The sequence below is a fragment of the Rhinoraja longicauda genome, chromosome 4 (assembly GCF_053455715.1).
Source record: "Rhinoraja longicauda isolate Sanriku21f chromosome 4, sRhiLon1.1, whole genome shotgun sequence".
NCBI classification, from domain to species: domain Eukaryota; kingdom Metazoa; phylum Chordata; class Chondrichthyes; order Rajiformes; family Arhynchobatidae; genus Rhinoraja; species Rhinoraja longicauda.
Window position 1 is genome coordinate 90,550,140 of NC_135956.1, and position 23,515 is coordinate 90,573,654.

Consider the following 23,515-nt stretch of genomic DNA (forward strand, 5'->3'; position numbering starts at 1 on the left):
CAAGACATGGGGTATTTTTTAAGGCAGAGACCGTGTCTTGATCAGTAAGGGTGTCGGGGGTTAAGGGGAGAAGGCAGAGAATGGGGTTGAGGGGAAATAGATCAGCCATGATTGAATGGCGGAGAGGCCTAATTCTGCCCCATGTCTTGTGGTCTTATTACGATACCATGAATATATGATTACCATATAGAGTGATCTTTACATATTTTCTGACTTGTGTACAAAATTTGACTTTAGAGAGTCCACGACAACTAGTGATCACCCCGTATACTAACACTATCCTACACACTGGGAATAATTTACAATTTTACTGTATCCAAATGACCTACAAACCTGTGTTTTTTTGGACTGGGAGAAAACCTGGGCACCCAGAGAAACCCTATGTGGCCACATGGAGAACGTGCAAACTCTGTGCAGACAGCACCCACAGTCAGGATTGAACCTGGATAAGTTCATAAGTCATAGAATCAAATTAGTCCATTCAGCCCATCGTCCACTTCCCCCATTCAATCATGGCCGATCTATCTCTCCCTCTTAACCCCATTCTCCAGCCATTCTCTCTGGCGCTGTAAGGCAGCAGCTCATCTGCTGTGCCACTATGCCTCCCTGTACTATAATGAAACTTGCTGGTGTGGTCAAATCAATCACTCTTGGTCATATTGAACACTTGTTGATTAAGGACGCTGCCTGCATCTGCTTCTCTTGGTTGCACAAATTAAAATACCTCTTGAATTTGTTTTGTTGCAGATGAACAAGAAGATGAGCCATCGTCTGCAGGAGGGAAGGTAACAAACACAAAGCTAATTTTGTTCAGCCAATAGTCATGTGAAAATTGTAACTATGGCAACAGTTTTTTTTTTCCCAGGCACAAAAGGAACTGTTTTTCTGTGTTGGAAAACACAGATGAACATTGACTTCGCTAACTTCAGATAGTCTCTGCTTTCTCTCTCTTTCCCCTCCCTTCCCAGTTCTCCCACTAGTCTTCCTACATCCCACTCCATCCTATCTTTGTCCTGCCCCCTCCCCTGACATTGGTGTGAAGAATGGTCTCGACCCAAAACGTCACCATTCCTTCTCTCCCGAAATGCTGCCTGACTGGCTGAGTTACTCCAACATTTTGTGTCTACCTTTGTTTTTCTGTTTTGTTCTGTTTTGGTGGCATTTGTGCTTGTCGTCGTGCATGCTATTTATTGGTGGTGGGTATTCCCAGTCACGTGAACCAGTTGTAAAGTAGGTTCCACCATGATGCAGCACAGAATGCCACAGGACATCCTTTTACCCTGTGGGTATTAAACTGTACAACCCCTCCCACTTCTGTTGTGGGGTCCACTCCTCACTTTAATTTCATGTTTCATGTATCTTATGTTTTATGACTGTTGGCAGACCAATTTCCATCCTGGGATAAATACAGTGCCCTCCATAATGTTTGGGACAAAGACCCATCATTTATTTATTTGCAGATATTTGTAATTGCTCAGGTGTGTTTAATTGCCTCCTTAATGCAGTTTTAGAGAGCTCTCAGCACCTTGTCTTTCCTCCAGTCTTTCCATCACCTTTGGAAACTTTTATTGCTGTTTATCAACATGAGGACCAAAGTTGTGCCAATGAAAGTCAAAGAAGCCATTGTGAGACTGAGAAACAAGAATAAAATTGTTAGAGACATCAGCCAAACCGTAGCCTTACCAAAATCAACTGTTTGGAACATCATAAGAGAGAGCACTGGTGAGCTTACTAATCGCAAAGGGACTGGCAGGCCAAGGAAGACCTCCACAGCTGATGACAGAAGAATTCTCTCTGTAATAAAGAAAAATCCCCAAACACCTGTCTGACAGATCAGAAACACTCTTCAGGTGTCAGGTGTGGATTTGTCAATGACCACTGTCTGTAGGAGACTTCATGAACAGAAATACAGAGGCTACACTGCAAGATGCAAACCACTGGTTAGCTGCAAAAATAGAATGGCCAGGTTACAGTTTGCCAAGAAGTACTTAAAAGAGCAACCATAGTTCTGGAAAAAGGTCTTGTGGACAGATGAGACGAAGATGAACTTGTATCAGAGTGATGGCAAGAGCAAAGTATGGAGGAGAGAAGGAACTACCCAAGATCCAAAGCACACCACCTCAACTGTGAAACACGGTGGTGGGGGTGTTATGGCCTGGGCATGTATGGCTGCTGAAGGTACTGGCTTACTTATCTTCATTGATGATACAACTGCTGATGGTAGTAGCATAATGAATTCTAAGTGTATAGACACATCCTATCTGCTCAAGTTCAAACAAATACCTCATAACTCATTGGGCGGCGATTCATTCTACAGCAAAACAATGATTCCAAACATACTGATAAAGCAACAAAGGAGTTTTTCAAAGCTACAAAATGGTCAATTCTTCAGTGGCCAGGTCAATCACCCGATCTGAACCCAATTGAGCATGCCTTTTATATGCTGAAGAGAAAACTGAAGGGGACTAGCCCCCAAAACAAGCATAAGTTAAAGATGGCTGCAATACAGGCCTGGCAGAGCATCACCAGAGAAGACACCCAGCAACTTGTGATGTCCATGAATCACAGACTTCAAGCAGTCATTGCATGCAAAGGATATGCAACTAAACATGACTACTTTAATTTCCATGACATGTCTGTGTCCCAAGCATTATGGTACCCTGAAATGGGGGGACTATATGTAAACAATGCTGTAATTTCTACATGGTGAAACCAAAATGTATAAAAATGGCCTTTATTGAAATCTGACAATGCGCACTTTAACCACATGTGACTTTTGTCTATTACAAATCTCAAATTGTGGAGTACAGAGGCAAATAAATAAATGATGGGTCTTTGTCCGAAACGTTATGGAGGGCACTTAAAAGCTGTATCATATTGTAAAATTTTGATCGCATGTTTCCGGGCTTCAGGATGGCAGGAGGGAAATCTGACTGTTCAGAGGTGTTTGGTTTTTGTAAATGGTATCTTGTATTTCGTCTGCAGGACCAATAGTTAGTTTGATGTCCCTTGAGCATCCATAAAATGTAAATCGACAGATTGTCTCAGCAGTTCGAACTGTTTTGTGAGTTGTAATTATATACTCCAATATATTCCTTCTCTCCCAAGATACTGCATGACCCGCTGAGTTACTCCAGCATTGTGCGTCTACCTTTGATTTTAACCAGCATCTGCAGTTGATGACCAGCGTCTTATTTTCTTCTGATATTGAGGGCAGAGAGCATGTGCTATTTCCTCCCTGGCTTTGGTTGCTGCTTGGTCTCCCGCAGCTGCTGCTGTGCTTGGCTTTAATCCCAGGCCCAAAATAAACGAAGAACAAAATAAAACTTGGAGATTAAAATGAATCAATATATTGGTGACTCTCTCTGATGCCTGTACTCAAATGCAAATCCACGCCCTACAAGCAGTTTATGGGGTTGAGGTAGACAATTGGTGCAGGAGGAGGCCATTCGGCCCTTCGAGCCAGCACCGCCATTCAATGTGATCATGGCTGATCATTCTCAACCAGTACCCCATTCCTGCCTTCTCCCCATACCCCCTGACTCCGCTATCCTTAAGAGCTCTATCCAGCTCTCTTGAATGCATTCAGAGAATTGGCCTCCACTGCCTTCTGAGGCAGAGAATTCCACAGATTCACAACTCTCTGACTGAAAAAGTTTTTCCTCTTTTCAGTTCTAAATGGCCTACCCCTTATTCTTAAACTGTGGCCCCTTGTTCTGGACTCCCCCAACATTGGGAACATGTTTCCTGCCTCTAACGTGTCCAACCCCTTAATAATCTTATATGTTTCGATAAGATCTCCTCTCATCCTTCTAAATTCCAGTGTATACAAGCCTAGTCGCACCAGTCTTTCAACATATTATAGTCCCGCCATTCCGGGAATTAACCTAGTAAACCTACGCTGCACGCTTAATCAGTTACAGGTACACTTAATCAGTTTTTGATAATGATAGTCAAACTTGTGTGTTGGATGGGGAACAAGAAGAATTTGTCACTGCAGGAAGCTGAGTTTTTCAGCATCCACTTAATGGCGCCTTGTCCAATAAGCAGTGCGTTTTGAAGATGGACGCAAAATGCTTGAGTAACTCAGTGGGTCAGGCAGCGTCTCTGGAGAAAACGAATAGGTGACCTTTTGGGTCGGAACCCTTCAGACATGATAAACTGAGGTTCTGCCTGGTCGTGGTCCGATCTGCCAATGGGATTTGCACCTTAGGCCACCTTATGCACAAACGAGCATTGATGATACACTTCTTTTCATGGAACAGCGAACACTTCAGCTGTTGCCAAAATTGGGAAATGGCATCAATTTAAGATGATTATGCTAAAAATAGTTTTATGTCATTTAACATTAGGAAGAAGAGGACAATGCCAGTACTAAACCAGATCACTTGCATCCTATGGACCAAGCAGAGGATAATGTCACTGAACAGACACATCACATTATCATTCCTAGCTACTCAGCATGGTTTGACTACAACAGGTCAGAATATATATATATTTTTCATTTTCATGTCTTTCATTTCCATTTGGTCCATCTTTGTTTCTTTCACTTACAACCCCTTTCAGAATGGCAGGCAGTAACTAATGGGGTATCGCAAGGCTCGGTGCTGGGACCGCAGCTATTTACAATATATATTAACGACTTAGATGAAAGGATTAAAAGTAACATTAGCAAATTTGCGGATGACACAAAGCTGGGTGGCAGTGTGAACTTTGAGCAGGATGCTCTGAGGATGCAGGGTGACTTGGATAGGTTGTGTGAATGGGCAGATGTATGGCAGATGCAGTTTAATGTGGGTAAATGTGAGGTTATCCACTTTGGTGGAGAGAACAGGAAGGCAGATTATTATCTGAATGGTGTCATGTTAGGAAAAGGGGAAGTACAAAGAGATCTGGATGTCCTTGTTCATTAGTCACTGAAAGTAAGTATGCAGGTACAGCAGGCAGTGAAGAAAGCTAATGGCATGTTGGCCTTCATGACAAGAGGAGTTGAGTATAGAAGCACAGAGGTCCTTCTGCAGTTGTACAGGGCCCCAGTGAGACCACACCTGGAGTACTGTGCAGTTTTGGTCTCCAAATTTGAGGAAGGACATTCTTGCTGTTGAGGGAGTGAAGCGTAGGTTCACTAGGTTAATTCCTGGAATGGCGGGACTGTCGTATGTTGAAAGACTGGAGCGACTGGGCTTGTATACACTGGAATTTAGAAGGATGAGAGGGGATCTTATCGAAACATAAGATTATTAAGGGATTGGACATGCTAGAGGCAGGAAGCATATTCCCAATGTTGGGGGAGTCCAGAACCAGGGGCCACAGTTTAAGAATAAGGGGTAGGCCATTTAGAATGGAGATAAGGAAAATCTTTTTCAGTCAGGGTTGTAAATCTGTGGAATTCTCTGCCTCAGAAGGCAGTGGAGGCCGATTCTCTGGATGCTTTCAAGAGGGAGTTAGATAGAGCTCTTAATGATAGCGGAGTCAGGGGGTATGGGGAGAGGGCAGGAACGGGGTACTGATTGTGATTGATCAGCCATGATCACATTGAACGGCGGTGCTGGCTCGAAGGGCCGAATGGCCTACTCCTGCACCTATTGTCTATTGATCTTTGGCGGTGTTTTATTTTTCGGGGTTTAATTATGCCCATTGAGGAGAAATGGGAAATGCCTTTTTCAGGCCATGTGCTTGTAATTGGAGCAGATATATTCAGTGTGGAGATGTTAAACAATGGGATTTCCTCCTTTTGCAGCATTCATGAGATAGAACGCCGTGCCTTACCTGAATTCTTCAATGGAAAAAATAAGTCCAAGAGCCCAGAAATGTGAGTAAATGTAAAAATTTAAACACGTCTGTTCTCACACAAATGAGCTGAAAATATATTTACATTTTGAGTGTCTGTCAATTTTCAATTCTTTCAGTATAGTTATTTGGTGCTTGTTAAGAAATTATTCTGTTACGAGAGATTTTTTGGTAAATGTAACTGAGCAGCAGATTGTAGAAGTCTTTTGTTCCCTTGCTGATGTTAATATATGATTTACATTTCCAAGGTTATATTTCTTGTGCTGTTAGTTCAATTCTGATATGTCGTGAAACATTTGCTTTTGAGATTTTCATTGTGTTCATAAGTGATGTGAGCAGAGTTAGGCCATTCGGCCCATCATTCTAATCCGCCATTTAATCGTGGTTGATCCATCTGTCCCTCTTAACCCCATTCAAAAGTCCGGGAGCAGAGCAAGGACGCCCGTTGGCTGAGCATTAAAGTAAGTGCTAGTTTAAGTGAGAAGTCAGGTAAATTGGACAATCAGGCAATTTAATTGGTAATATAAGCAATACTTGCAAAAGGGTGCAGCCCTGTTCAGGTGCAGCCCAGTGAGGGAAGTGCCCAGTGAGAAAAGTGCGAGTCTTTGGCGAGGAGGCTGAGGTGAGGAGGATACCATTGTTTTAAGCCAGAGCTGGTTATAGGCACAAGGTGATGGCGGAAAAGTTGGTGCGGTGTGTTTCCTGCAGGATGTGGGAAGACAGGGACGTCGCGGGAGCTTCTGGGAGCTACACCTGCAAGAACTGTGTCCAGGTGCAGCTCCTGAAGGGACGTGTGGTGGAGTTGGAGAGGCAGTTGGATGACCTCAGGGCCATCCGGGAATGCGAGAGTTTCCTCGACAGGACCTATTGTGAGGCTGTCACGCCAAGGGTCCAGGTCGAGCGAAGGTGGGAGACTGTTTCCGGGGGGAGTGGACGTGGACTACAGGACACCCCAGTGGCTGTGCCTATTGCAAATAGGTATACCCTCTTGGGAACTGTCGGGGCAGAAGACGTTTCCAGTCCGAGTGGCGGACCTGTTGGCAAGGATACACGACAGGGGAGACCGAAGTCTGGAAGAGCCGTAGTGGTCGGTGACTCCATAGTCCGAGGGACGGACAGAAGATTCTGTGGCAGCAGGAGGGACTTGAGGATGGTCTGTTGCCTCCCTGGTGCCAGGGTTCAACACATCACAGACCGGCTTCAGAAAATCCTAGTGAGGGAAGGCGATCAACCTGAAGTCGTTGTGCACGTGGGCACGAATGACGTCGGGCGGAAGAGGAAGGAGGTGCTACAGCGGGAGTTTAGAGAGTTGGGAAAAGCGCTGAGAAGTAGGACGTCGAAGGTGGTTATCTCTGGACTGCTACCGGTACCTCGTGCTGGTGAGGCCAGGAACAGAGAGATAGAGGGTATGAATTTATGGCTGAGGGGCTGGTGCAGAGAGCAGGGATTTAGATTTCTGGACCACTGGGATCTCTTCTGGGCTAGGGGTGACTTGTACAAAAGGGACGGGTTGCATCTTAACAGCAGGGGGACAAACATTCTGGCAGGCAGGTTTGCTAGTGTGACACCTGTGGCTTTAAACTAAGTAGTGGGGGGGAGGGGTTAACAAATTGTGAATATGAAGATGAGGTCAAAGGGAATACAGGAGATATTGCAAAAGACTCTCGGAAGAATGGGAACAGAAGTTCTAGAGCGGAAAAGAAATTAAGGGCAGGGCCAATTGTGAACGATGTGAGAGAGGAGGTAAATACAGAAGTTAAAGTGTTGTACTTAAATGCGCGTAGTATAAAAAATAAAGTGGATGAGCTTGAGGCTCAGTTAGTCATGGGCAAGTATGATGTTGTAGGGATCACTGAGACATGGTTACAAGAGGACCAGGGCTGGGAACTGAATATTCAGGGGTACACAACGTATAGAAAAGACAGACAGGTGGGCAGAGGGGGTGGGGTTGCTCTGATGGTAAGGAATGATATTCATTCCCTTGCAAGGGGTGACATAGAATCAGGAGATGTTGAATCAGTATGGATAGAAATGAGAAATTGTAAGGGTAAAAAGACCCTAATGGGAGTTATCTATAGGCCCCCAAACAGTAGCCTCGACATAGGGTGCAAGTTGAATCAGGAGATAAAATTGGCGTGTCAAAAATGTAATGCTACGGTGGTTATGGGAGATTTCAACATGCAGGTAGACTGGGAAAATCAGGTTGGAAATGGACCCCAGGAAAGAGAGTTTGTAGAGTGCCTTCGAGATGGATTCTTAGAACAGCTTGTACTGGAGCCTACCAGGGAGAAGGCAATTCTGGATTTAGTGTTGTGTAATGATCCTGATCTGATAAGGGGACTAGAGGTAAAAGAGCCATTAGGAGGCAGTGATCACAACATGATAAGTTTTACTCTGCAAATGGAAAGGCAGAAGGGAAAATCGGAAGTGTCGGTATTACAGTATAGCAAAGGGGATTACAGAGGCATGAGGCGGGAGCTGGCCAAAATTGATTGGAAGGAGGCCCTAGCAGGGAAGACGGTAGAACAGCAATGGCAGGTATTCCTGGGAATAATGCAGAGGTTGCAGGATCAATTTATTCCAAAGAGGTGGAAAGACTCTAAGGGGAGTAAGAGACACCTGTGGCTGACGAGGGAAGTCAGGGACAGCATAAAAATTAAGGAGAGGAAGTATAACATAGCAAAGAAGAGTGGGAAGACAGAGGATTGGGACTCTTTTAAAGAGCAACAAAAGTTAACTAAAAAGGCAATACGGGGAGAAAAGATGAGGTACGAGGGTAAACTAGCCAATAATATAAAGGAGGATAGCAAAAGTTTTTTTAGGTACGTGAAGAGGAAAAAAATAGTCAAGGCAAATGTGGGTCCCTTGAAGACAGAAGCAGGGGAATTTATTATGGGGAACAAAGAAATGGCAGACGAGTTAAACCGTTACTTTGGATCTGTCTTCACTGAGGAAGATACACACAATCTCCCAAATGTTCTAGGGGCCGGAGAACCTAGGGTGATGGAGGAACTGAAGGAAATCCACATTAGGCAGGAAATGGTTTTGGGTAGACTGATGGGACTGAAGGCTGATAAATCCCCAGGGCCTGATGGTCTGCATCCCAGAGTACTTAAGGAGGTGGCTCTAGAAATAGTGGAAGCATTGGAGATCATTTTTCAATGTTCTATAGATTCAGGATCAGTTCCTGTGGATTGGAGGATAGCAAATGTTATCCCACTTTTTAAGAAAGGAGGGAGAGAGAAAACGGGTAATTATAGACCAGTTAGTCTGACATCAGTGGTGGGGAAGATGCTGGAGTCAATTATAAAAGACGAAATTGCTGAGCATTTGGATAGCAGTAACGGGATCATTCCGAGTCAGCATGGATTTACGAAGGGGAAATCATGCTTGACAAATCTACTGGAATTTTTTGAGGATGTAACTAGGAAAATTGACAAGGGAGAGTCAGTGGATGTGGTGTACCTCGACTTTCAGAAAGCCTTCGACAAGGTCCCACATAGGAGATTAGTGGGCAAAATTAGGGCACATGGTATTGGGGGTAGGGTACTGACATGGATAGAAAATTGGTTGACAGACAGAAAGCAAAGAGTGGGGATAAATGGGTCCCTTTCAGAATGGCAGGCAGTGACCAGTGGGGTACCGCAAGGTTCGGTGCTGGGACCCCAGCTATTTACGATATACATTAATGACTTAGACGAAGGGATTAAAAGTACCATTAGCAAATTTGCAGATGATACTAAGTTGGGGGGTAGTGTGAATTGTGAGGAAGATGCAATAACGCTGCAGGGTGACTTGGACAGGTTGTGTGAGTGGGCGGATACATGGCAGATGCAGTTTAATGTAGGTAAGTGTGAGGTTATTCACTTTGGAAGTAAGAATAGAAAGGCAGATTATTATCTGAATGGTGTCAAGTTAGGAGGAGGGGGAGTTCAACGAGATCTGGGTGTCCTAGTGCATCAGTCAATGAAAGGAAGCATGCAGGTTCAGCAGGCAGTGAAGAAAGCCAATGGAATGTTGGCCTTCGTAACAAGAGGAGTTGAGTATAGGAGCAAAGAGGTCCTTCTACAGTTGTACCGGGCCCTGGTGAGACCGCACCTGGAGTACTGTGTGCAGTTTTGGTCTCCAAATTTGAGGAAGGATATTCTTGCTATGGAGGGCGTGCAGCGTAGGTTCACTAGGTTAATTCCCGGAATGGCGGGACTGTCGTATGTTGAAAGGCTGGAGCGATTGGGCTTGTATACACTGGAATTTAGAAGGATGAGGGGGGATCTTATTGAAACATATAAGATAATTAGGGGATTGGACACATTAGAGGCAGATAACATGTTCCCAATGTTGGGGGAGTCCAGAACAAGGGGCCACAGTTTGAGAATAAGGGGTAGGCCATTTAGAACGGAGATGAGGAAGAACTTTTTCAGTCAGAGGGTGGTGAAGGTGTGGAATTCTCTGCCTCAGAAGGCAGTGGAGGCCAGTTCGTTGGATGCTTTCAAGAGAGAGCTGGATAGAGCTCTTAAGGATAGCGGAGTGAGGGGGTATGGGGAGAAGGCAGGAACGGGGTACTGATTGAGAGTGATCAGCCATGATCGCATTGAATGGCGGTGCTGGCTCGAAGGGCTGAATGGCCTACTCCTGCACCTATTGTCTATTGTCTATTGTCTATTCTCCTGCCTTCTCCCCATAACCCACGACACCTGACACCTCAGAGGGCAGTGGAGGCCAATTCTCTGAATACATTCAAGAGAGAGCTAGATAGAGCTCTTAAGGATAGCGGAGTCAGGGGGTATGGGGCGAAGGCAGGAACGGGGTACTGATTGAGAATGATCAGCCATGATCACATTGAATGGCGGTGCTGGCTCGAAGGGCCGAATGGCCTTCTCCTGCACCTATTTTCTATTGTCTATTGATCAGGTAGAGCTCTTAAGGATAGCGGAGTCAGGGGGTATGGGGAGAAGGCAGGAACGGGGTACTGATTGAGAATGATCAGCCATGATCACATTGAATGGCGGTGCTGGATCGAAGGGCAGAAAGGCCTCCTCCTGCACCTATTGTCTATTGATACCCTGTCTTCTTTTATTGACTTTATCTTCTCTGTATATTTTTGGGCTATATTTCTATTGATCAAATTAGGCTGAATTATTGTTTCTGCCGAGCACAAAGACAGTTTTTCATTGTTTTGAATGTTTAATTGATGGTATAAAGGTGGAGCTGTCTAAGATGGACTAGGAAAATAAATCAAAATCTATAGCTGAACAACGGGAGATGTTCAAACATCTTGTCCACAACACTCAGCGGGTATTTAGCCCAAATTGAAAGAGAGATTCCATGAGAAAGACGCACAACCTGTGGGTAACGAGGGATGCCACAGGTAATGTTAAACTGCAAAGTAGGGCGTACAAATTGGCAAGAACTGGTGGTAGGCTGGAGAACTGGGAGGGTTCAGGGATTCAACAGCGAACGACTAAAACCTCGCAAAAAGGGAGTAAATTGATTTGAGATCAACTTTGTATGTAAGATCAAAGTGGTACAAGTTTCTGTGCGTGTGTCGATTGGTAAAGGCAGTTGAAGAAAGTGGAACTGTTAGAAAATGAGGCTGGTAAATTAATTCACTGTGGAAGAATCTGCAAATATCTCTAAAATAACAGATTTCAAATAACTGAGTAGATCTTGTAGAAATGCTAATCAATGGATGAAGTATGGATGCTCCTTCCCTCTGGAAGGCGACTCTGGACTGTCAAAGCAGCCACAGCCAGACCCAATGGCTTTAGATTTTTAAAAGAAATGGCAGCCGAGATGGTGGCCAAGGTGTTGCCCCAACCTACCTCATTGCACACCATGGATTTTTTCTCTTTAGCTGTAACGTTATAAGGCTTGGACACTCTAAGCATTGAAATATTTCTCCCTTTGTACAACCTGCCGTACAGGTGAATGACTGCTTGTACTCGTGTTTTGTTGATTTGACTGGATAGCATGAAAACCAAGCTTTTCACTACGAGCATACCAATACGTACAGAAGAGGATTTAAGGCCAGTGTAGGTCAATCATCAGACTGAAAGGCAATACAGGCTTGAGGGACTGAGTAGCCAATTCCCACTCCTTCGATCTTGTGTTTTTTCTTTTGTTTCTTCTGCTCTGGAAGATGTTCCTGTATTGTGCTTGATACCCTTTTCTGAGAACCATGAAGAATAAAGCTTGGTAGCGCTGTAGTGATGGTTTGGCAGATTAAGTAGTGTATTTCAGTTTATGAATTTAACTTGCAGGATGTAGCACTTTTTCTGAACAGAATGATGCCATCAAAAGTCCCGTTTCCTTCAATGTTACTAATCATTGTGTTCATTTGAATTGGCTTTGCTTGTGTTGGCATTTCAATATTTGAAATGAAAGTTTGCTTTCAAATTGCAGAGAAGTCATGTTAATCTTATCCATCCAATCCTTGTTTTGCACTTGGGTAGGTAATCTTCGGTGGTATTTTGGTTCATCTTGTATGTACTGAACCATATGCATAAGTATTTAATGTATTGATATCTTCAGAGTGCTGAGATAAATTGGGCTTGAATGAATTACTTTAGAATTGAACTGCAACTATTTATTCACTACTTACGAATTGGGTTTGGTATTTTAACAAGCAAACTACTTGTGATAAATGTTAGTGTATTTCATGGGACCTAAATTTCAAAAAGAGCAATTAAAAAAGAAATTGTGTCCAATTCCACAGATATTTGGCATATCGCAACTTCATGATCGATACTTACCGGCTAAATCCTCAAGAATACCTGACCAGTACATCTTGCCGGAGAAATTTAACAGGGGATGTGTGTGCAGTAATGAGGTAAGGCAAGGGCATTCGAGGAGGGGGGGAGAGGGGCAACAGGAAATGAAGAGTCGCAATCAAACATTTTAATTGGCAGAGGAGGGAGAAAGGCGGAGAAAACAGATGGAATGAAACGAGATAAAGGACTGCTTTTTCAATCCTTTTATTCCTCTTCCTCTGCCAGTTAAAGCACGTTTGAATATCTGCTTTCTCTTCATATCATATCATATATATACACAGCCGGAAACAGGCCTTTTCGGCCCACCAAGTCCGTGCCGCCCAGCGATCCCCGCACATTAACACTATCCTACACCCACTAGGGACAATTTTTTACATTTACCCAGCCAATTAACCTACATACCTGTACGTCTTTGGTACGTCTTCATTCTAAAGAGACGTCACCAACGTTACCTGCTTTCTTCAAATGCTGCTACCCTGAGTATTTGTAGCACTTCAATGTTTTATTTCCAATTTCAATCATCTGTCGTTTTTTAAATTTCTCTGGAAAGTTTCATCTTGAAATAAAGACATGAATGGTCTGTAGCTAAAACTTCACACATGGGTTCTGCCTGACTACCCTTTCAGAAACTGTTTTGCATGCGGCCTTTTTTCTTGCCACGGTGACTGGTAAAATTGGAGATAAGTAACTAACATGTATTTATTCACAAAATGCTGGAGTAACTCAGCAGGTCAGGCAGCATCAGCATTCAGACTGAAGAAGGGTCTTGACCCGAAACGTCACCCATTCCTTCTCTCCTGAGATGCTGCCTGACCTGCTGAGTTACTCCAGCATTTTGTGAATAAATACCTTTGATTTGTACCAGCATCTGCAGTTATTTTCTTATAAGTAACTAACATGTAGATGCTCTTACAGTCACACAATGTGATTACGACAAGGATAGTAAATCAACGTATGTTTTCTGTTGTGTGGTGATGAAGGGGGAAGATGGAACGCTTGTTTGCCTTCCCCTCCATCCCCAAATAAAAGTTAAAAATTAATGCCCACGTTTAAAACCAAAAAATACTGCATCTATTATTTGTGGTGTTGGTAATGATAGTGAAAGTGCAAAAGAAACCAATGCAACTTGGTGCTATGAAGAGGGAATCTGCTGGATTGGACATCTGCTGGTGAACACACTTGACCGTATATATTCACGTGCACCCTGGTTTCTGTAGAGTTCATGCCTTCTTGGAGCAGTGGGGCCTTGTGAATTACCAAGTGGATGCCGACAGTCGACCTCTGCCAATGGGACCTCCTCCGACCCCTCACTTCAATGTTCTTGCGGATACACCCTCCGGCTTGGTGCCAGTTCATCTCAGGACCCCTCAAGTAAGAAATGCAAAATCTATTCTGGCCCCCTTTCTCTCTGCGTTCCAGAGTTAATGTAACCTCTTATTTATCGGAACTGGTAGAGAAGAAATTTTGTGTGTGTTTTTTCCGTAATGCCAGTAAGTTATCATCATGTGCATTTATTTAAATAACAGGCTATTAAATATAAAATGTTTTGCACCACTGATAATCGTGATGCCCGGAAAAGTTTGATTTTGTGGTAAATCAGATGTGGATTTCCAGACTTGGTGTTGGTGTTTATTTTGGATCATCGTGTAGTTTTTAAGCAAGTATTTTTGGTTTGAATCTTTGAATAGGTACAAACTTTACCTTCACTGCACCCAATGAGGTTAATCTTCCCTTTTTAATATTATAACTTAAGCCCTGTTTTTGTGCAAATTACCATGTGTTTAAAAAAAAAATTGAATTCGAGGCTTGGGCGGTGCAGCTGGTAAAGCTGCTACTTCACAGCCCCCGAGACCCAGGTTTGATCTAGACCTGGGGTTGGGGGGTTGTTTATTTGGAGTTTGCGCGTTCCCACGGTGACTGCGGGAGTTTCCTCCGGGTGCTCACGTTTCCTCCCACATCCCAAAGATGTGCTGGTATAACTGCTCTTAATGTGTAAGGAGTGAATGCGAAAGTGGTATAACATGGAACCGGTGTGAACGGGTGATCGATGGTCGGTGTCAATTCAGTGAGCTCAAGGGGCTGCTTTCATGCCCTGACTAAATTTAGGCCATACATGCCTGAAATCATAAGCAAACTGTTTACCTAGATTTGGATTACTAAGTCACATTGTTGTTTCATGTCCACTAAAACCTCAAACTCTGGTGCAGATTCCGGCCTCCCAACAGATGTTGAACTTCCCAGAAAAGCTGAAGGATAAACCGACTGACCTGCAGAACTTTGGGCTGCGGACAGACATGTACGCAAGAAAGGGCACCTTGGTTAAAGTAAGCGTTACATTTTTACTTGAAGGGATTTCCATGGGTCTGGAGATTTTTGGAAGGGAGAATTCACGGAAACTCAGCTGGATGCAAAAAAATTGATAAATATTTCTTTATGAATTTTAAAAGAGTTAGAGCTCGAGGGGCTAGTGGAATCAAGGGAAGAAGGCAGGCACAGGTTGCTGATTGTGGATGATCAGCCACGATCACAATGGATGGCGGTGCTGGCTCAAAGGGCCAAATGGCTGCCTCCTGCACCTATTTTCCTATGTAAGGAAACTTGAAATGAATTGTGGTAGGAACAGGAAAGAGATGAGTTGAACCGTGGAGCCTATTTATGTGTGCTAAAATTATCCATTTTGTTTAGACGCAAAAATGACTTGGCTCCTTTTTATTACATTCCATTTGCCATCTGGGCACATTCATATTTTGGCTGCCATTTGAAAAATTAGTGCTTTCTGATTCAGAAATTGCACATCCAAAGCTTCCAATTTTTTTTAGTTTAATCGCCAATAACAGTTTAGATTTCATGTGTAATGATATTTTTCTATATTTTCGTAATGAAACTGGAATTGACAATTTCTGTCAGAATTGGGGGTTTTTCCTCATCTGTCATTTGTGCAACAAATGTTTTTCACTGTACCTCTCTCTGTACATGTAACAATAAACTAGACCAAATGAATCTTTTGCAATGAAGCAACAAAGTTCAAGAGCATGAAGTGCTGGAGTAACTCAGCAGGTCAGGCAACATCTCTGGAGAAAGTGGATAGTTGACGTTTCGGTTTATGACCCGAAATGTCACCTATCCTTGTTCGCCAGAAATGTTGCCCGACCTGCTGAGTTACTCCAGAACTTTGTGTCCTTTTGTGTATTAACCAGCAACCTCCCCCCCCCCCCACCCCAAACATCCAAAAATATCAAGAGAATCATATTAATAATATCAAGGTACTGACAATGTGCCTAAACCTCTGCCATTGCTTTACTATAAGGTTTGATGGGATCAAGATAAGTAGTGTTTCACTTCCTCATGGTAATATGGTCAGAGGTAGACGTTTGGAGCCTGATGAATTCTGGGAATTGTCATTGATCACACCATCATAAAATAGACTTTCAGTGTTCCAGGACTCTGGAGTATCTTCAGATACTCTGGCTTGCCTGTGTAATTAACATCTTAGGTGGGATGTTGTAATGAAGCAGTGGTTTACGTCAACAGGTTGATGAAGCCTGCAGATTAAATCATATCCCATGTGGTATTCGGATGGAAATAAAAGCTTCTGATTGTTTCTCAGCCCAGAATAGAGATCTAATGTCTCTCATTATCGAATGATCTTTGCTGGAAAATGCAATTGTAACCATGGCGATGGTAACGCGCTGTGGATTGGCACAATGCAGATGAACATGTTGCCCATGCTGTGCATTGGTGTGTCAAGTCTTTTTTTGGAAGCGTTGCTATCTACTTGTGAATCTAAGACTTTGTGCCTTGGTTCACAGACAGAAGAAATGAAAGGAAAGCTTCAACTAAATCTTAACTTTTGTGGCAGTGCATTATGTTAACACCTTTCCAATGGTGCGAAGTTAATTCCCGGGATGGCGGGACTGTCGTATGTTGAAAGAATGGAGCGGCTGGGCTTGTATACCCTGGAAATTAGAAGGATGAGAGGGGATCTTATTGAAACATATAAGATTATTAAGGGACTGGACACGCTAGAGGCAGGAAACATGTTCCCGATGTTGGGGGAGTCCACAATCAGGGGCCACAGTTTAAGAATAAGGGGTCGGCCATTTAGAACAGAGATGAGGAAGAACTTTTTCACTCAGGGTTGTGAATCTGTGGAATTTAGATAGAGATTTAGATAGAGCTCTTAAAGATAGTGGAGTCAGGGGATATGGGGAGGAGGCAGGAACGGGGTACTGATTGAGAATGATCAGCCATGATCACAGTGAATGGCAGTGCTGGCTTGAAGGGCCGAATGGCCTACTTCTGCACCTATTGTCTATTGGCATGCTCACATTTTTCCTCTATGTTGCAGCAAAGCAAAGCCAGTGCAGCTAGAGACTGGACAGACCAGGAAACCCTTCTCCTTTTAGAGGTGAGTGATTCTCATTTGAAACTTCATTGAGTTGTGGCACAACAGAAGATGGCATGAAAATAATGTGTTTTTTTAATATTGCTATTTGTGGAACATAAAGCAATGCAGTACAAGAACAGGCCCTTTGGCCCACAATATCTGTGCCGAACATGATGCCAATACCAACTCATCTGCCTGCACATTATCCATATCCCTCCATTCCATGTACCTATCCAGAACTCTTAAATGTCACTATTGCATTACAGCATGTTTCAGGCACTCGCTACCCTCTGTTTTTGAAAATAAAAACTTGCCCTGTATATTTCCTTTTACCTTTTTCCCCCCCTCACCTTAAAATTACACCCGCTTATACTTGATTTTTACATAATGGGGAAAAGGTTCTGACTGTCTACCCTATCTCTGCCTACCAAAATTTTATAAGCTTTATCAGGTTGCCCTGCAGCCTTTGGCGTTCCAGAGAAAACTATCCAAGTCTTTCCAATCTCCTTGTCGCCATACCCCTATTTGGGGTGTCATTCTGGTAAACCTCCTCTGCTCCCTTTCTGAAGCCTCCACATCCTCCTTGTAATGGGGCGGTCAGAACTGCACACATTGCTCCAAATGCAGCCTAATCATAGGCCTATAAAGCTGCATCATAACTTCCTGAAGCTTGTACTCAATACCTCTATGCTATCAGATCAAGGATGTCATAAGCCTTGGCACTCTATCTACTTGTGTTGTCACTTTCAGGCAGTTATGGACTTGGGCACCTGGATCCCTCTCTGTACATCAATACTGCTAACGGTCATGCCATTAATTGTATATTTTGTCCTGACATTTGACCTCCCAAAGTGCAACACCTAACACCATGGAGCGCAGGAGGATGAGGGGAGATCTTATAGAGGTGTACAAAATCATGAGAGGAATAGATCGAGTAGATGCACAGTCTTTTGCCCAGAGTTGGGGAATCGAGGACCAGAGGACATAGGTTTAAGGTGAAGGGGAAAAGATTTAATATGAATCTGAGGGGTAACTTTTTCACACAAAGGTTGGTGGGTGTATGGAACAAGCTGCCAGAGGAGGTAGTTGAGGCTGGGATTATCCCATTGTTTAAGAAACAGTTAGACACGTACGTGGATAGGACCGGTTTGGAGGGATATGGACCAAGCGCAGGCAGGTGGGGTAGCTGGGACATTGCTGGGCGAGTTGGGTTCCCACGCTGTGTGACTCTATGACCTCACATGCTTGGATTGAACTCCATCTGCCGTTTCTCTGCCCATTTCAGTAGCTGATCTGTATCCCGCCATATACATTGACGGCCTTCCTCACAATCTGTGACTCCAGAAATCTTGGGGTCACCTGCAAACTTGTTAATCAACCTGTTTACGTCCAAGTCATATAATATATCACAAATACTTGCAGAACTCCACTGGTCACAGACCTCCAGCCTGAGTATTGTCCTTCCACCATAACCCTTCCACCCCAACACTCTGTCAGTGAGTCAGTTCTGAAACCAGGTAAATCCTGCCTTGAAGAAACGTCTCCAGTAGCTTCCCTCCCAGTGACGTGAGGCTCACTGGCCTATAGTTCCCTGGTTTTTCTCTACTTCCTGTCTTAAATAGAAGAACAACATTAGCTGTTCTCGGATCCTCCGGGACCTTGCCTGTGGCCAGAGAAGATGTAAAGATCTTCATCAAGGCCCCCTTAGTCTCCCTTCTTGCCTCTCAATAACCTGGGATAGTTCCCATCAGGTCCTGGGGATTTATCCACCTTCATAGTCTTCAAGAGCCCCAACACCTTTTCGTAGGGAAAAACATTCTGAATGAGGATGCAGGTAGCAGTGCTGCCTGGCTGTTTGCATTTCATTGCATGCAATCTGCTTCCTTGTAATCTTCTGAAGAAAAAAGAATCCCTAGACTACAGCGACATAGCAAAATTCAGCACTCTGTTGAACACCTCCACTTGGTTACTTTCTCCTTAGTAATTGTCTTGGTTTACTGTACATATAAAAGGCCTTGGGATTTTCTTTAATCTGACTTGCCAGTGACATTTCATGGTATCTTTTGGACATTATCATTTTGACTTTTTAACATCTCTACCTGAAATGTCACCAATCCATTTTCTCCAGAGATGCTGCCTGATCTGCTGAGTTACTCCAGCACTCTGAAACGCCACCTATCCATGTTCTCCAGAGATGCTGCCTGATCTGCTGAGTTACTCCAGCAATTGAAGGTATTTATTCACAAAATGCTGAAGAAGGGTCAGTCTGAAGAAGGGTTTCGACCCGAAACGTCACCCATTCCTTCTCTCCTGAGATGCTGCCTGACCTGCTGAGTTACTCCAGCTTTTTGTGAATAAATACCTTTGATTTGTACCAGCATCTGCAGTTATTATCTTATACTCCAGCAATTATGTCCTTTTGTGTATTAACTCGCGTTCTGCATCCAGGTGGACTGCTGACTCTCATCTGCCGTGAGTTTACCTGTGTTCCTTAGAAACATGTATGTACCATATGTAATTGCAGCTGATTTATTTGAAATTAATCTTTTTCATCTTTAGGCTCTGGAAATGTACAAGGATGATTGGAACAAAGTATCTGAGCACGTTGGAAGCCGCACGCAAGATGAGTGCATACTGTCTTTCCTGCGGCTCCCCATTGAAGACCCATATCTTGAAGACACTGATTCCTCCCTTGGTCCTTTGGCCTTCCAGCCTGTTCCTTTCAGCCAGTCTGGGAATCCTGTGATGAGCACTGTGGCATTTCTGGCCTCTGTTGTGGATCCCCGAGTTGCTGCAGCGGCTGCCAAAGCTGCTCTAGGTGAGAAACGTGGACATAGTTTCCAAAAACTGTTCTCCCGACGCTTCCCAGTCCTGCCACGCGGGTGGTGCAGTGGTAGAGTTGCTGCCTCTCAGCGCGAGAGACCCAGGTTCGATCCTGACTGCGGGTTTGCTGGACGGATTTGTATGTTCTCGCTGTGACCGCGTGGGTTTTCTCCATGATCTTTGGTTTCCTCCCATGCTCCAGATGTACATGTTTGTAGTTATTTGGCTTGGTATAAATGTCAAACGTCCTCCGTGTGTGTCGGGTAGTGTTAATGTGCTGGGATCGCTGGTCGGCGTGGACTTGGTGGGCCAAAGGGCTTGTTTCTGCGCTGTATCTCTAATCTAAACTATAAACTCTCGTATTTGACATTTGCACTCTGGGGGAGAGATAAAACCTATCTATACCTCGTAATTTTATATACTTTTATCGGGTTTCACCTCGCCTATTTCCCAGGGAACATGTTGCAAGGTCTGTTTCCCAAGGCCTCTAACTGCAAGAAGTAGAAATGGAAACCAGATAAATTGCCAATGTAATTTGGTGGAGCAACCTTTCTAATTTGCATAACAAGACATAACTTTGGCATTTCAAAAAAAATAGTTACTTTCATAATCAGGGAGTACAAGAAAATAACTGCAGATGCTGGTACAAATCGAAGGTATTTATTCACAAAATACTGGAGTAACTCAGCAGGTCAGGCAGCATCTCAGGAGAGAAGGAATGGGTGACGTTTCGGGTCGAGACCCTTCTTCAGTCTGAAGAAGGGTCTCGACCTGAAACGTCACCCATTCCTTTTCTCCTGAGATGCTGCCTGACCTGCTGAGTTACTCCAGTATTTTGTGAATAGATACCTTCATAATCAGGGATGTCGATTCTTTGATCTGCATCGGCATTTGAGGTGGATTGGCAGAGAGATGGCGAAAAGGTATGAAGTGTGATTGTATGTCTTTCTGCAGAGGAATTTTCCCACGTCAGGGAGGAAGTGCCAGTGGAACTGGTGGAGGCGCACGTCAAGAAGGTGCAAGAGATGGCCCGATCTTCTGGGAAAGTCGACCCTTCCTATGGCTTGGAAAAAAGTGGCATTGCAGGCACTGCTCCAGAGGAACCAGAGAAAACTGGTGAGTTAGAACAGCTGCACTCAGCCAGCATTATTGGAGCAAGTCACTTTCTGATTATAATGAACATTGACTTGTTGTTAGTGTTTGTTTTGTTCCAGGAGACATGTTCTCCTCAGCATGTGAGGACCATCCCCCAGATTTTTTAAATGAAATCCATTGCCTATGCATTGAACTTTGCTTTTGCCAAAAGGGCCTGCTAATTTGTTCTTGGAGCCCAATGTGCTGGTTAATATTTGACAGGGCTGTCAGGACTCGTGGTCTTGAGAACCGAGTGAGCAAGCAAGGGGTGGGGGGAGTGAATTGTGGGGAAAAAGCTAGCAAATAATCTATATCGTTAAAGAAAGTTGAGTATGGAGGATGGCTGGATGAAGAGTAACAGGATGCGGGGGGGGGGGGGGAGGAAGAAAGATGTTATGAGAGAAAGGATCTATGAGAGAAAGGATCTACACTGGGATTTAGAAGGATGAGAGGATACACTGGAATTTAGAAGGATGAGAGGAGATCTTATCAAAACGTATAAGATTATTAGGGGGTTGGACACGTTAGAGGCAGGAAACATGTTCCCAATGTTGGGGGAGTCCAGAACCAGGGGCCACAGTTTAAGAATAAGGGGTAGGCCATTTAGAACTGAGATGAGGAAAAACTTTTTTAGTCAGAGTTGTGAATCTGAGGAATTCTCTGCCTCAGAAGGCAGTGGAGGCCAAATCTCTGAATGCATTCAAGAGAGAGCTAGATAGAGCTCTTAAGGATAGTGGAGTCAGGGGGTATGGGTAGAAGGCAGGAACGGGGTACTGATTGAAAATGATCAGCCATGATCACATTGAATGGTGGTGCTGGCTCGAAGGGCAAGAATGAATTGCCAGTGGTTAATATTTGACAGGACCGGCAGGATTCACGGTCCTCCTGCACCTATTGTCTATTTGGGCTTTGGTATTGGGTGACATGGGGTGCTGTATACAAATTGATGAGATGAATCTTGTGCGGTGAAATCTGAATGTTCTGCAATGTAGCTTGTAAGTTCTACACCAAAACTCATGGGTGCTCTATAATAGTTGTGCCTTCCGTTTTATTTTCTCTATCTGAGAAGCAGATGTCGAAGAGGAGGAAATGGATACTCGAGAATCGAAAAGTCAAGAGACTGAAAAGGTGAGCTGTTCTGCAGAGGGCTGAGCAGTCCTGGTGCTCAATGTGATGAATGAAGGACAAATTTGGTTAACATCTTGGTTGGTTGGTGAACCGGATTTGATCCTGACTACAGGTGTGTGTGTGTGTGTGTGTGTGTGTGTGTGTGTGTGTGTGTGTGTGTGTGTGTGTGTGTGTGTGTGTGTGTGTGTGTGTGTGTGTGTGTGTGTGTGTGTGTGTGTGTGTGTGTGTGTGTGTGTGTGTGTGTGTGTGTGTGTGTGTGTGTGTGTGTGTGTGTGTAGAGTTTGCACATTCTACCCTGTGACCCACGGGGGTTTTCTCCAGGTGCTCCAGTCTCCTCCCACATCCCATTGACGTGCAGATTTGTAGGTTAATTGGCTTGTGTAAGTTGTCCCTAGCTTGTGGGATGTTTTTAAGGCAGAGATAGATGGATAGATGGATGGATGGATAATTGAATGGCAGAGTAGATGTGGGTTGAATGGCTTCATTCTGCTTCTATCACTTATGAACGAATGTACTGGTGATCACTAGTCAGCACAGACTCGGTGGACCGAAGGCCCCGATTCCTCGCTTTTTCTGTCAACTAAACTATATGTATGGGAACTGCTAGCTGGAAAAGGAGCACTAAACTCCATTGACAACATCTGCCATTATTGTGCTAAACTGATATTTAGTTGTTAAATTTTAATTGCGTATTTCACAATCTCTCAATGATCTGTACACAAGCTAGTTTCCCCCTCCTCTCTCCTGATCTTGTTGCTGTTTTCCGGGTGCGCCTTGTCATTGATGTCCAAGCAGCGTTTGGTACCAACAATGACGCTATTCGCATGCGGAAAAGGAGCTTGTGTTCAACAGACACACTTGCCTTTTAACAGGTGGAACACAAAGAGGAGACTGAAGCAGTTTCGGAGAATACCGAGAAGATTCAAGTTCCATCTCCCAAAGAACTTCCGTCGGAGAAACCCCCAGAAGTGGAAATGGCCAGTACTGACGTTAAACCAGGTACGTTTAATGTAGTGAGTTTTCCAAAATCGATTGTGTGTGTTTATGGAGAATAAACTTCTCATAGCATCGTGTTGTTGTTTCCAAAGTGTGAGTGCTTGCCATCTGCCAGACATCATGCTAAATAACAAATGAGATATCTTTGCATTCAGTGTGCTTGTATGAAGGAACAGTCAACTTTAATTGGATTGGTTCAGCATCTATATACTAAAACACTCGTTTGTTATCTTGTTTGTGACTGAACTTCAGCCAAAACGGTACACGATAGCGCAACAATTTTAGGCCCATCTTACTCACCATTGTCACTTCAGTCATAATGCAAGTAGTTTTATTAAAATCGATGTTATTCACATTTTAAAGTTTAAAAGGAGGGGAGGGGGAGGGGAGGAGGGAGGGAGGGGGGGAGAGGGGGAGAGGGGGCGAGGGGAGGGGGGTGGTTGAGGGGAGTGGGGGAGGGCAGGGTGCTACACCAATGCAGGAGAGG

General features: G+C 44.0%; 1 protein-coding gene across 2 annotated transcripts in view; it reads left to right on the forward strand.

Moving 5' to 3' along the window:
• LOC144592971 (SWI/SNF complex subunit SMARCC1-like) overlaps window positions 1-23,515 on the forward strand; it is a 96,691-nt gene that overhangs the window by 43,511 nt on the left and 29,665 nt on the right. The window contains exons 13-23 of one of the 2 annotated variants that reach the window (XM_078398370.1): window positions 748-785; window positions 4,353-4,480; window positions 5,741-5,812; window positions 12,506-12,619; window positions 13,778-13,931; window positions 14,768-14,884; window positions 16,909-16,968; window positions 19,507-19,765; window positions 20,725-20,886; window positions 21,974-22,032; window positions 22,905-23,031. In XM_078398370.1, coding sequence (XP_078254496.1) covers window positions 748-785; window positions 4,353-4,480; window positions 5,741-5,812; window positions 12,506-12,619; window positions 13,778-13,931; window positions 14,768-14,884; window positions 16,909-16,968; window positions 19,507-19,765; window positions 20,725-20,886; window positions 21,974-22,032; window positions 22,905-23,031 — 1,290 coding nt within the window. The remainder of the gene's footprint in view (window positions 1-747; window positions 786-4,352; window positions 4,481-5,740; window positions 5,813-12,505; window positions 12,620-13,777; window positions 13,932-14,767; window positions 14,885-16,908; window positions 16,969-19,506; window positions 19,766-20,724; window positions 20,887-21,973; window positions 22,033-22,904; window positions 23,032-23,515) is intronic. The other variant, XM_078398371.1, reaches the window with a different exon arrangement.